The sequence below is a fragment of the Aptenodytes patagonicus genome, chromosome 3, assembly GCF_965638725.1.
Source record: "Aptenodytes patagonicus chromosome 3, bAptPat1.pri.cur, whole genome shotgun sequence".
Taxonomy (NCBI): domain Eukaryota; kingdom Metazoa; phylum Chordata; class Aves; order Sphenisciformes; family Spheniscidae; genus Aptenodytes; species Aptenodytes patagonicus.
This window is the reverse complement of record NC_134951.1, coordinates 129,083,589-129,095,780: the sequence shown is the minus strand read 5'-3', so window position 1 is coordinate 129,095,780 and position 12,192 is coordinate 129,083,589. Positions and strand designations below refer to the sequence as shown.

Genomic DNA, 12,192 nt, shown 5'->3' with positions numbered 1-12,192 from the left:
TAGATGGACTTGTGTTTTGATTTTGTCTTTCTAAAGGAAAAGCCGCTGGTCCAATGTGATTAATAATGCTGCATCTATGTAGAATAGTTCTGTGGTACTCACTGAATATTATGCATAATAGGGGAGAGCTAAAATGGATGTCAGATAACATTTAAGATATTCAAATGAGAAACTGGAGACGGAAAAAAAGGCAGGATGGTATTAGTTTCATTTTGCAGACTTCCTCTTAATTCCTTTCACATAATTTAGGAGATTGGGAAAGGAAAGCTCTACAGGAAATTTTAGAGTACTGAGGTTATGAAAATTCAGGAGGATTCTTCAGGCACAAAGGGGGAAAAGAAACAATGGTTCATGCAGGAACTAGAGTGGCAAGAGGCTCTCGAGCATTCTCCAGGGAGCAATTCCAAACACTTTGGTTAGGCAACTGCCTGGAGTAGTTAACTGCAGTGCAGGCACCTCGCTCTAACTTAGACACTTAGACAGGATGGCCACCCTGTTGCCGTTAATAGACGATGCAGTTGAAGGTCTGAATACAGAACTTGGAGGGAAAGTTCTCTTTCTTCCTGGTTTATCTTTTGGGGAAGTACATTCAGAAAAACATCGCACACGTAGCTGGGACAATGAAAGAACGAGCGGGTCTGCTTCGTAAGATGCTGCTGGAAAACAGTGACAGTTTAGGTACAAATGAAACCGAGAAGCATTTCTATGCTGAAAGGGGAACACCTGACTGAGAGGAGTAGGACAAGAAGGGTAGGACGCTTGTGAGAAACGGGACAGCTGACAAACTGCGAAAGAGAGAACGAGGAAGTAACATCTAGAAAATAATACGGAAACAACAAAAAGCAGAGAAGAAAAAACATATCAGCTGCCTTTATGTTGGACATAATAGCATCTTTCTATTAGACGAAAGAAAAGAAACAGGCATGTCTGTCACTAATTCAAAGGAGGAATAAAACAGGAAGACAGGAAATTTCTATTAGAGAAATACAATTTAGGTTATGAATTTTCACCAAGAAACCTATATTGCTAGAGTTGAAATTAAGTGGGATGTATTGCTGAAAAATAACATATTGTGAATGGGACTGCGGAAAGGAAACCAAAGGTGGAAATTTTTCTAAGGGACAGTGGAAAATATGGTCAAGTCTTAGATATGTGAGAAACGGAATCGTAGCGTTTGGGAATTCCTTTCAGAGATGGAGATCAAAAAGGCAAGCTAAGGATGGCATTGCTTCTGGAAGCCTAAATTCCCCCCCCCGCCTCCCCCCCCCCCCCAACACCACCCTCACCAACTAGAACAAACCCCACACTACTAGCATATTTATGCTATCTATGATAAATCAGGAGAACTTTAGCTTCACTAGGAAATGCAAAAAACTTACACAAATTAACACGGCAAATGAAACTCCTGAGTAACGTCTAGGGTTTCCAGGCTCAAACTATTAGTAGGAACACTGTAAAGACTTAACGTATTAACATTTTTTTGGAAACAAATTAAAGATATGGAAGAATTTCAGCTGTTGATTTCAGTAATAAATATAGAGTATGTCTCTTTAGAAGGTGTTTAATCATACCTAGTGTTATAGACTTAATATCCAATATACTTACACCTGCAAATTCCAGAGTTAAGACTTTGTAAGAATTGTATTGCTTTCTCTAGGATAACTTAAATACCTAGCTGGCATCTTTGTTTTTCCGATTCACATCTCACTCAACATTAATTTTCTTGTAACTTTTTTTTTCCCTGCAGAAAGACACTGCAAGAGAATTACCACCATTCGACCTCCAAGCGATGTTCTCCGAATCCAGAAAGACACACGATCGACTCTTAACTACAGCTCATCCAGTCTCATTGCAAGAAACTGGTGCTGACATCACTCGTCCTTCTCTATCTATTGTATTTAGGTTTGCGTTTACTGACGAAACATACCCCTACACGATAGCTATACTTGTACTTCTGCTACTAATATTGCTTTCCTTGTATTTTCTTTGATGTCACTGTTTCAGCGTCCTCGGTGTAAGTGCAGCGGTGTTCCCATCACGCGTTTTTTTTCTCAAAGTTTCTTCGTTGAAGATTTCAGTGTCAGTGGCTTGGAAAAGATTTTTTTAAATAATATTGTCAATACATATCTTTTAAAGGCACGTTCACTTAAGCTTTCCAAATCTGCACTCAATAGTTACGCATGCACTAAACTATTTGTACAAGGCTGGTTTCTGTTACAAATGTTGGGATGCTTTTTTTTTTTGTTTTTGAAACTGGACCTTTGTTACAGCAACATAAAAAAAGTATCATGAAATACAGTGTGGCATGGTATTTAATTATTCTAACGCTAGTATGTTGATAACTGGTGTGTAGCCATCTTTATACTCTTTCAGAAAACCTTTGGTTAAATACTGATGGATTAAATGCACAGGAATTGAAGGTTTTCCTCTATTCCAGTGTGTAAAGGGAAGATAGTAGCCACAAATTCTATTTTACAACTGACTTCGTTGCAGTTTTTGCCGTTATCTAAGCTACCACACACTATTTAGTTCAAGCACTCATTTTCATTAGATTTCCTTACCTTATTACAATATGGACATTCACCAAAGATGACATGAAAACTCTGTCTGCTAGAAGGAAGACCTTGTAGCCACTGCAACACAAGTAAGTGGATTAAAATTCACATTTGTTTCCTCTCACATTTAAGAACGATCTATTACCAGGGCTTTTTCCAACCCAGAGTTCATTTGATCAACATCTGACACGGTGCGTGTCAAGTCAGACTCTGTATAACCACAGAGCGAGGCAGGTTCCCTTCCACAGGGAGCTCCTCTATCAGCTGTGGGTTAGAAGACAAGAGGAAGCACAGCGATTGTTGTAGCACTCCTTAAAGGACTTTGCTTCATCTGCAATTTAAGCGGGCGATGCTTATTGTCTAGAATCTGTGAGTTAATGAGCAAGCTTGTCCCATTAATTCCTTTACCTCATACAGGCAAGCCTGATGAAAAGGCTGTCCGCATCGGGGATCATCGCACACTTGATCCGGAGTAGTGCCATCGAGTCGATAGGCATAGCAGATCCCACAGTCCTTAGCAAAATCCTTAAAACACAACACGTTTTAGCTTACAGTACAACTGCAAGGAAGAAGCAGGGCTGGTAACACAGAAAACACCTATTTGTCTTTGCTTTTGCATTTTTTGTTACGTAGAATTACTAAGTATTTTTGCCTTCAATATATATGTTTATACCATAATGGTGTAAAGAGTGAGACTAGTTACCAGACATACAAGACTTTGCTAGGTTGTACTTTATCCTCTCACCGAATTACGTCTAGTTTGACAAGCATTTTCATACCCTTGGGCCCCCGCTGTTTCTTTATTTATTAAACACAATGATTTGCCATTACATTTGGACACAAGACCTCACAGTCAGATATTAATTTAAAAATTTCACAAGTGAAAGCAAAGCTAGTAATCCAGCGTTACAGCATTGTCAAAAATTAATTCCAAGTTTGTTTGAAATGCACCGGTATTTGGATGGCCTCTTGTCCCCTCTAAGCAGCTCTACCTAATTAGAACTTAAGTCATCAACATCCATAACAGCATGTTTGGATTTTCCACATCTCATTAGCTACTCTGGAACTTCCTCTTTCCCTTTTAATAGTGAAGCCTGTTGTTAATCGCCTTACTGCTATGAAGGCCACAGGAAAGTGTGCACCTCTAATCAAAGGTTAACAAGCTCTGACAATTGTTGCTTGAAGTTCAGAAGTCCTTATGACAATATATTAATCCAATTACCTCTTTTCTAAGTCTCTTATTTTTGCCGGCAGTTATAAAGTGACCATTTACATTTTACTTATTCAGAAATAACGACTGATGATTAACAAAAAGCAACTTACACTTTTTTCTAACACAGCACGAGATGGAAAATCAATTTCTAAGAGGTCTTTCAAGTTCTGTAACAAACCGATTTCTGGATCCCTGCAGGTGGGAGAGAGGGAGAAAAAAGTCAACGCTAGGAATGGCGAATACCATTTCTGTTTCAAACCTATATTATTAAAGATGCTTACCATAAGTGCATATTGTTGTTCAGCTTAATTCTCAAAGGGTTGACCACTGCAAACAACGTACATAAATAATTACATCACCTTTAGGATGCCCTTCGCTCCCCCACCCGACTCAACCGCTCAGATTTCAGCACTGAAGGGGAAGGCAGGGGGGAGGTTTTTTAATTATTTAAGGTACGTAAGTCAATGACCGCTCGTGGGTTTTAGTTTTGGGAATTACACTCATATTTAAAATACCATACTGCTGAAGACATGATCGCAGTTACCTTAAAAAGTTGGTAAAAAGCTGTGGGACACGGAGTAAAAGACTTAAAAGTTTCCAAACACTATTGGGACATATGTAGTAATTTTTTTTTATTTATTTATTTTTTAATAAAGAAAATTACATTGAAATATAAACACGATTGGGTAATGAGCTGTAGGACACAGGGTTCCCTCTAAACTGTGGTAGGAAAGCACTGGAAAAAAGTGTCACTCGGAGCAAAACAGCACGCGATGGATTGAGGCTGTTAAAAACCCCAGCATCTACCGTGTAAAGCTCTCCTACGGACATACTCAGCTTAATTCCTGGCTCTGCTTAAGTAAAGTTTACCCCAGGAGCCTGACGCAGCTTACACGAGAACCTGCTCACCAGAGACCAGATTCTAGAAGAGAAACAAAGGGCGTACGTCTGCTGCCTTACCGTGATCTGCTCCAAGAAAATAACACTCGGGGAGCATGTCTGGATGCCGGGGATCTACCTCTATGTTCACCGAGACATTGCTCCCTACGATGAGAAAGCAAACAAGTCGTAGGGGAAGCTTTTCTTTGCAGTCAAGTATTTGCAAACGGAAACATTAACCTTTTTTTACAAGCAGTTTTAAATTGGTTAATGCAGGCTGGTTTTCATCACTACAAATAATAAAAAAGTTGGTAGGTATCCAAATTAATTGCACAAAATATCAGTATATATTGAATGTTTAAATTTCAATGGACTGTAATTAAAAATAGCAGCTGATTAAATAAAACTGCCAGTCTTGCATTTCTTATAGACCAGTCTTAAGGTTAACACTTAGACTTAATTCTGAATAATCAAAGTCAAGCTAGATGACATAATCCATTTGAAATCTTGGTGACATTTTAAAGGTAGTACAGGAATTGTTGTTAATTCCTCCTCATCTTTTACAGTCAAAAAGAGAAGCATAAAGACAGTATTAAGCAGTAAAAGTCAGTCCCCTCCACAGCGTACTCCTGGACTGAGCGAACAATGGCATCTTTTTGAAAGAGCAAATCTTTTACAAGATACCCCATCACCCTCATAAGGTCGGCTATTCATAAGGGGTAAGCAGCTCAAAAACATTCTGGATCCAGGTTAAAAACCTCACGGCAAATTCTCTTCTAAATAAAAGCAGGCAAAACCCAACATTTTTTGTAGTTAAGAGGTATGCGAGGCTTGCCCTCCTTGAAGAAAGTGGAATGAATGAAATCAAAGTTTAGTCGTAACTGAAGGTTGTCTGTGACCGACAGCAAGGGGCTCAAAGCCTCGTGCTGCCCTCCACTGATCTAACGCGAGGCGCTTTTGGAGGCTTTTCTTTCCCCTCCATTGGTCTGGGTCAAAGTACAGCAGAACCAAGACAAAGCCACCCTGACTGCGCGCGCATGCACGCGAGGCGCGTTGTCCCACCCATGCCATTTTAGCCGGTTGCTGAACTTTTTCTGTCCCTCCCGCCACCCCAGCGAAGGAGCAGCCTCGGCACCCCACGAGCCCCTTTCCTGCTCCACTCTGCAGGCAGCCAGTCTTGCCGCAGCTTCTGGGGACAACTTAGGTCTACTTTGGTCCGTTGTTCTATGTTCTCAGATTTCTACAATATGCTATTGATATCTTGGATTTCAGCTAAAAATCAGAACTCTTCTTTCAAAGATAATATTTCCCCCCCGTATTTCTAACCTCTGACAGCGGCAAGCTTCTCCTTTGCAATTACAAGACTCCTTATCCTATATGTATCCAGACCTTAAAATGCCAGACATCAGCATATGAATTAAGGTACTTTTTCAGATGGTTAACACTGTAAGCCTCTAATTTCCTCTCTTCTCTCATTTCTTTGTCCTTTCCACCTGCCTCTTTTAACCCCCTTTCGACCGCACTCTAATCTTGCTTTCACTCTTCCAGGACGGGATCAATCTAAAGTAATAGTCCGTTAAAAAATTTGGAATTTGTGAATGAGACAAGGGCTTCATCTAAGCTGATGTTTTACAAACACTGATTTTTCTAGAGTTATCATGCAAGTCCTCAGCTTTTGACAGTTACACGTTCATAACTTACAAATACACAGTATTTTCCTGCAGAAACTTTCATTTTCTGTAACACCATAAAGTTGTAATTAATTTTCTAAACAGGTTCAGTATTCTGCGGAAGGGCTTTTTTTTCAATACGCAAAGCAAGAGAGTGCCGTCTTGCAGGTTTTAAGTGCTACCTTTCATTTTCCTAACTCTAACAAGCACCATCCGAGTTCTACTTCTCAACCCCGCTGCATTCCTTCAAATTTTTTCGTACCTATTGCAATTCTTCTTGTCGTAGCGCTCCGTGTGGGATTTTCTGGCTCAAGCACCCATGTCTTCCCATCAATTTCATCCATGGCGTCCCAGAATTCTTTCAGCGATTCTAATGCCGCCAGGAACTGATCGTAGATGTCTGTTAAGGAGTTCTGAGAAAAGAAGAAATTTAAACAAATTTTATAGAGTTTCCACCTACAGCCGTATAGAATATTTAAAAAACAAACTATAGGTAATTGAAGAAGTGTTAAAATCTGGTATGTATCCCATTGTATGTAGCATGGTAGCATAAAACGTTGAACCTCACGGGGTTTTTAGCGGAAACAACAGGAGTGAAGAACAGCTGTATCCCGAGAACAAATAAGTACGCCAGTCCTGGTAGTTCGAACGTGTCGTGATACACGCACATCATACCTGGATTTGACAGCGGTTTTTACTCCTTTTCAGAAAACTTTTCTGCAAACTGGTAGCAACTATTAATTTGCATTGTAACTTGTAACGAACGACTGTAAAATTAAAGTAAATATCATCAGTATCTGCTATTAAACTTCCAGCATCCTGATATTCTGTCTCTACTTCAGCAGAGCAACCCGGCAGCGGTACCAAGTATAAATACACAGAAATACCCACATAACTAAAGTAGCTTATTTATTTTTTAAAGACTCTACGAAATGTAGCCTAACAATGTCATAATTATCTCAAAAGTAAGCAGTATAAAACCAGGTCCTTAACATTTGATTTCAAGCCATGAAAATATGGTAAGAGAAGGAGAAACCATCTCTAGCAATCAGAGGATTACGCTCAAGGGATTTCAATATTTGAGAGTGGATTAGATGGAATCAGAAAAATCTTTCATTATACAGGACAATATAGAGAACGGCAATGCAAAAGAAGGCCTTTGAAAATCATCACTGAGCCCAAAAGAAGTAACTATTTCTACAGGGAAAGACTTCTTCAAGTAGAGAAAACACTCGGCCAGTCCAGTTAACGCCTTTCCAAATGCAGATGCCCAGAGGGTACAAAACATGAATTTAGGGAACTGATCGGAGGCGAAGAATGCAGGAGGGGGAGAGAGATGAGTTCTCGTCAGAGTTTGGAGCCTGACGTCAGACGGAATCAGTGGAGGAACTGGGAAGTGTCATGAACAGACCAGTAGGAGGGTAAGGAGCCGTCAGAACGCGGCTTCGTGGGGAGAGATGAAGCTATGAGAGGAAAACAGTGAAGGCGTCAAGAAACTAGGCAAAGGCGGCAGTGAAGGGAGATCAAGGGTGGGGAGAAGGGTTCTGGAGATGGACTCTTCCCAGAAAACAACATGTTTTCACAAATTGCTTGGTAGTGGGAAACTCAAGAGTAGGAAAAAAGGAGTCATTTGGGAGCACCAAAGAATATTTTGAAACGTGTTACACAGAACACAACTGAACAACCGAATGCTGAGTAAAGAGCAGGAAGGACAGGAGAGAACTGACAGGACTTCTTCAGTTCGGATAAAGAGATGGTAAAGTACGTTTTGAGAAACAAAAAAAGGTGTGACAAGGGCCAGACGTCAGAGATCTTCTGGCCTGGGAACAAGTTTGCGGGCTCAAAAAGAAAAGGCAAATTAGATGTTCGGTTCTTCTTCTATAAATAGAAAGCATAGAGGTATTTTTCTATAAATAACACAACACACGCGCAGAATGGTTTCCTTTAATCTTTGGTAATCATCTTCTTCCTTTCTCACCTGGACAAAAAGAGGCAAATTATATGGACGTTCTCAGGTGAAGAAATACGATTTTTACATGTAATAAGTTTTCATATCGAATGCATACATATTTTAGAAAGAAACGGTGTAGCTTAGAAATAAAATGCTAGCTTTTTTCCTGCTGTTATTAAATTATATTAAAGTAGGAAAGCACTTAAGCAGAAAAGTGTGAATACTGCCAATCTCAAAACGTAACGCTTATTATCTTTAAAAGCATTTTGTTACTTTTATACTACCTGAAGTGATATAATAGTGTCAGTCACTTAACCACATCTTAGAGTATAATATCTTCATCTTAAGTACTATTATTTCCAGTATTTTAATAATTTTCACACAGTCCTGAAATGTGATCTTTTGTGCTCTGATGACACTTAAATTAATAGCATAATTTTCTGGTACTTGCAACAGTTGCTTTCCATTTTGATTTTTTACATTTTTCTATATCACATACAGATAAATCCTCTAATAATCATTTTTATCTTTATCTTCTGGGAATTCAAAGGGTTTCACTAGAAAAAAGAAACATCAAGGGATTATAACCCACAGATAAGTTTTAAAATCCAATTAATTTTAATACTAATTGTAATTTTTCAATGAAGTTCCTTAAAAAGGTAGTTAAATCTTTTTTTTTTTTAAACGCACTGTTCATTTGATCTTATTTGCATGCTTCATTGATGTTGCCAGCTGTCTCCTGCTATATACCTAAATGCATCTATAGCTATTTAAATACATCACATGCTTGTCATGCAAACCGCAAAAACGATGACATTCCTTTTGATTTGATTAACCAACTAATTTTTGGTCATTGCCCAACACTTCTAGCAAAGACCGCTATCGTGCTTTTTTTTTTTTCTCTACACTACACCGAGGTAGTCGTTAATAACGTCAAACAGCACAAGCTCCTTGTTTCTTTGTCACCTGTGTACCAGTGCATTAGAATTTGTATGAAATATGTCAAATGTTCTTTGGAAAATCAGACACTCGTAATTCAGGATATCACCACTGGCTGCCCCGACTCTAAAAACCACTAGCAAAACCAAACCGGTTACTCCGTCCTCCATATCAGTTAGGTTTCCACCCTCACGAGGCAAAACATCCGGTCTAAAAACAAAGAACATTGTGGCAATTTAATCTTTCACAACAACTTAAAACAAAATGAAGATGGTTTTGATGTATAATATAAACCTTGTGTTTTATTTCTAACTACTGAGGATGCTGACATCAGCTGCCCGCACGAGCAGTAATGACTAGGTAGCAGAGGTAAGGAAATCCAAGAGTCACAAAACCTCAATGCAGTTTTTTGCGCAAGTGGGTATCACGGTCTTTTCTAACTCGATCACATACTACTTCCCCTCCACCCTCGCCACGGGATCGCTGACATCTATGGCCCTGGCTGGAAAGCGATCCCTCTGCAGCTCTGCTCCCTGACGCCCAGGCTGACGGGACATTATTAAAGGCGGTGCAGAAGGCACTAGCGAGGGTGTGGGTCCAAGCGGAAACACCATGCATGATTCTGACCGGACCTTCTCAAGTAACCAACCATAGCTGGGACGAAGAAAGATGTTTCTAAGATGAGGAATGGAGAGTCCACCGTTAGACAAGGTCAAAAAAGTTTTACTGGTTTAGACTAGCAAAACAGCGTAAGAGGAGATGTGATTATTAACTACACGATGGTAGCTGTACAAGATCCCTAGAGCTAGGGCTGGTTGAAGGACCCATCAAATGTGAATTTATACAAAATCAGCAGCTGGAGCCGGCTTCCTCTCCGTTACAGCACTGAGGTTCTGAGAAAGCCTTACAGTCCCAGGACACCTCATTACTTTCAAGTGGGAGCTTGCTAAGTTTTTGACAGAGATGTGCCGCATGATTTAATGATCCCGTTCCCTTCAGCTCTCTATAATGACCACCACAGCAACTGAGCAGCCCAAAACCAGTATCGACTTTATCGTCAAAACGCATTTTCAGATTAGATGGTCTCGTTCCGAGTTTTCATAGGGAAAAATAAGAGACTGAGAAAATGTTAGTTTGGAATACTCAGCTTGAGATCCCTTCATCTGGCTTTAAAAGGACTGTTTTTATTAGAGCATCACCTCCCGTGACCATAGTCATAGCTTTAAACACTCAACACTTCTCCAGATTTTTCAAATTCCAAGTTGTGAGTGTAGAAAACAAAGAATACAATTAGGGATGGCTTGTGAAAAGGCACTGTAAGCCACTCTCGGCACAGGCAGTTTTCGCTCTCAACAAAGCATATATTCAGCCTCAAAGTCCTAGTTGTTCGAGGCTCCATGAGGCAAAACTCTGACATATACTGACACAAGCTATACCAACACGGTCCTTTGGACCGAACAGCAATTTAATGTTAATTTGGAGGGCCATGATTCTGTGATCACCCCTATAGAGACAGGGTTAAATCGGTTATTTTACAGGAAAAGAGACACGTAAACGTATCAGCTTTGATGATTCCCCAGCAGTTTTAGAAAAGATTGACCCAGATGTTGCCTTTGTGCTATCAGACTACGTGTATCCTCCACTCATTTCATCAGCTGGTAGGAGATGAAACACACACTTTGGTCAGTGAAAATCAGATATTCTGGACCTATCTGTTTCCGAGGGGAACATACCTTCTCTTCTACCAGGAAAGAGTCCCATGTAGTTTTGCAACATTTGTGTTTCCATTTCTATCCTCCGCACTCTCATCTCCATCTCATCACGGGTAGCTCCTCATGCCAATTCTTTCCTTCTTTTTTTACTTTATTCCAGTTCAAACACTTTCCCAAGTTCACCCCTATTGCCTATACGCGGTTTCCTTCAATTAAAGGAATAAGAAGGAATGGAAAAAAAGTCACTCCGCTCTTGGTTCTTATTTCTGGTGCCACAGAGGCTGGGAAGAATAAAGAGAAAGCCTTGAGTCTATGCCTGCCATAAAATCCACGAAGGCTTTCGGTAACTTTTAAGAAGTGCTGTATGCCTGCCTATATGGCTATTCTGCCAAATTTCAAACACCTGCTCCAAATCCTGGATGAACTAAATATTAATCAAATGGTAGTAAGAATGTTCTCGTTAAGGTAAATACGGCACAATTTATTAAAATGTATTTTTTTAAAAAAGATAAAAATGTGATCTTTATTCTGAGATTTTTTTTTTGTTGAAATTCTTCCTAACACAAAATTTGCTTATCCAAAATTAAAACACCTGCAAAGCCTCCTAATGGAAAAAGTAAAGCAGCCTAAACTATAGGTGCTGCTACCTGCTTGCCCTTTATGAATTCATAGATAGAATACAATTTAATAAAGCGAACAGCTGTTGGATGGAAAAGGGATCACCTGTATCACCTAAATAATTTACGATTCTTTAGATTTGTTTGGAAACGGTTTATTTCTCACGAACAGTAGTTTAACAATTTTCCCCCTCCTTAGCACCAATCAAACCAAGACACAACGCTCTGAAATCTTTATAAAGTGTCTCGTCAACCATCTCCATTTTTCGTATTTACAGATGCATATCAAGCTGGTGTCTGCAAAGTTCCTTTGCTAAGAAAAAGCACGATTATGATGCATTTTGTTGCGTCTTCATCAAAATAACCGAAGAATAAGCTCATTCATACCACTATACCTTCTGAATCTTGTATTACTGTTTCATTGTTGGCTGGCTGCTTGACCTCATTAGTCATTAATTTCCACTCTCATGACCTTCATGTAGCCAAGCAGGTGGGCAGTGGTCAGTATAGAAACAATACCCTGATGTGAGGGCAGCAGAATATAGATGCGCCGAAACTGCAGAACTGTGCTTACAGCGTATGCTAAAATGTGGAGACGGCACATTTATCTGGTTATTTAGAAAAAGAACATAACTGAAATAAGTAGATGTTCTTGC

The 12,192-nt window shown here is 39.6% G+C and overlaps 2 protein-coding genes across 5 annotated transcripts in view; one reads left to right on the top strand and one right to left on the bottom strand.

Annotated features, from left to right (window-relative positions):
- The window catches only part of VRK2 (VRK serine/threonine kinase 2), a 49,202-nt gene extending 45,148 nt beyond the window's left edge, over nucleotides 1–4,054 (top strand). Inside the window, exon 14 of one of the 2 annotated variants that reach the window (XM_076335167.1) lies at nucleotides 1,748–4,054. In XM_076335167.1, coding sequence (XP_076191282.1) covers nucleotides 1,748–1,990 — 243 coding nt within the window. In that variant the 3' untranslated portion in view covers nucleotides 1,991–4,054. The remainder of the gene's footprint in view (nucleotides 1–1,747) is intronic. The other variant, XM_076335168.1, reaches the window with a different exon arrangement.
- The window catches only part of FANCL (FA complementation group L), a 31,242-nt gene continuing 21,054 nt past the window's right edge, over nucleotides 2,005–12,192 (bottom strand). For 2 of the 3 annotated variants that reach the window (XM_076335169.1, XM_076335170.1), the window contains 7 exons: nucleotides 6,580–6,730; nucleotides 4,729–4,812; nucleotides 4,050–4,095; nucleotides 3,879–3,960; nucleotides 2,964–3,080; nucleotides 2,562–2,633; nucleotides 2,005–2,087 (listed from right to left, as the gene is read on the bottom strand). In XM_076335169.1, the coding sequence (XP_076191284.1) occupies nucleotides 2,052–2,087; nucleotides 2,562–2,633; nucleotides 2,964–3,080; nucleotides 3,879–3,960; nucleotides 4,050–4,095; nucleotides 4,729–4,812; nucleotides 6,580–6,730 (588 nt within the window). In that variant the 3' untranslated portion in view covers nucleotides 2,005–2,051. The remainder of the gene's footprint in view (nucleotides 2,088–2,561; nucleotides 2,634–2,963; nucleotides 3,081–3,878; nucleotides 3,961–4,049; nucleotides 4,096–4,728; nucleotides 4,813–6,579; nucleotides 6,731–12,192) is intronic. The other variant, XM_076335171.1, reaches the window with a different exon arrangement.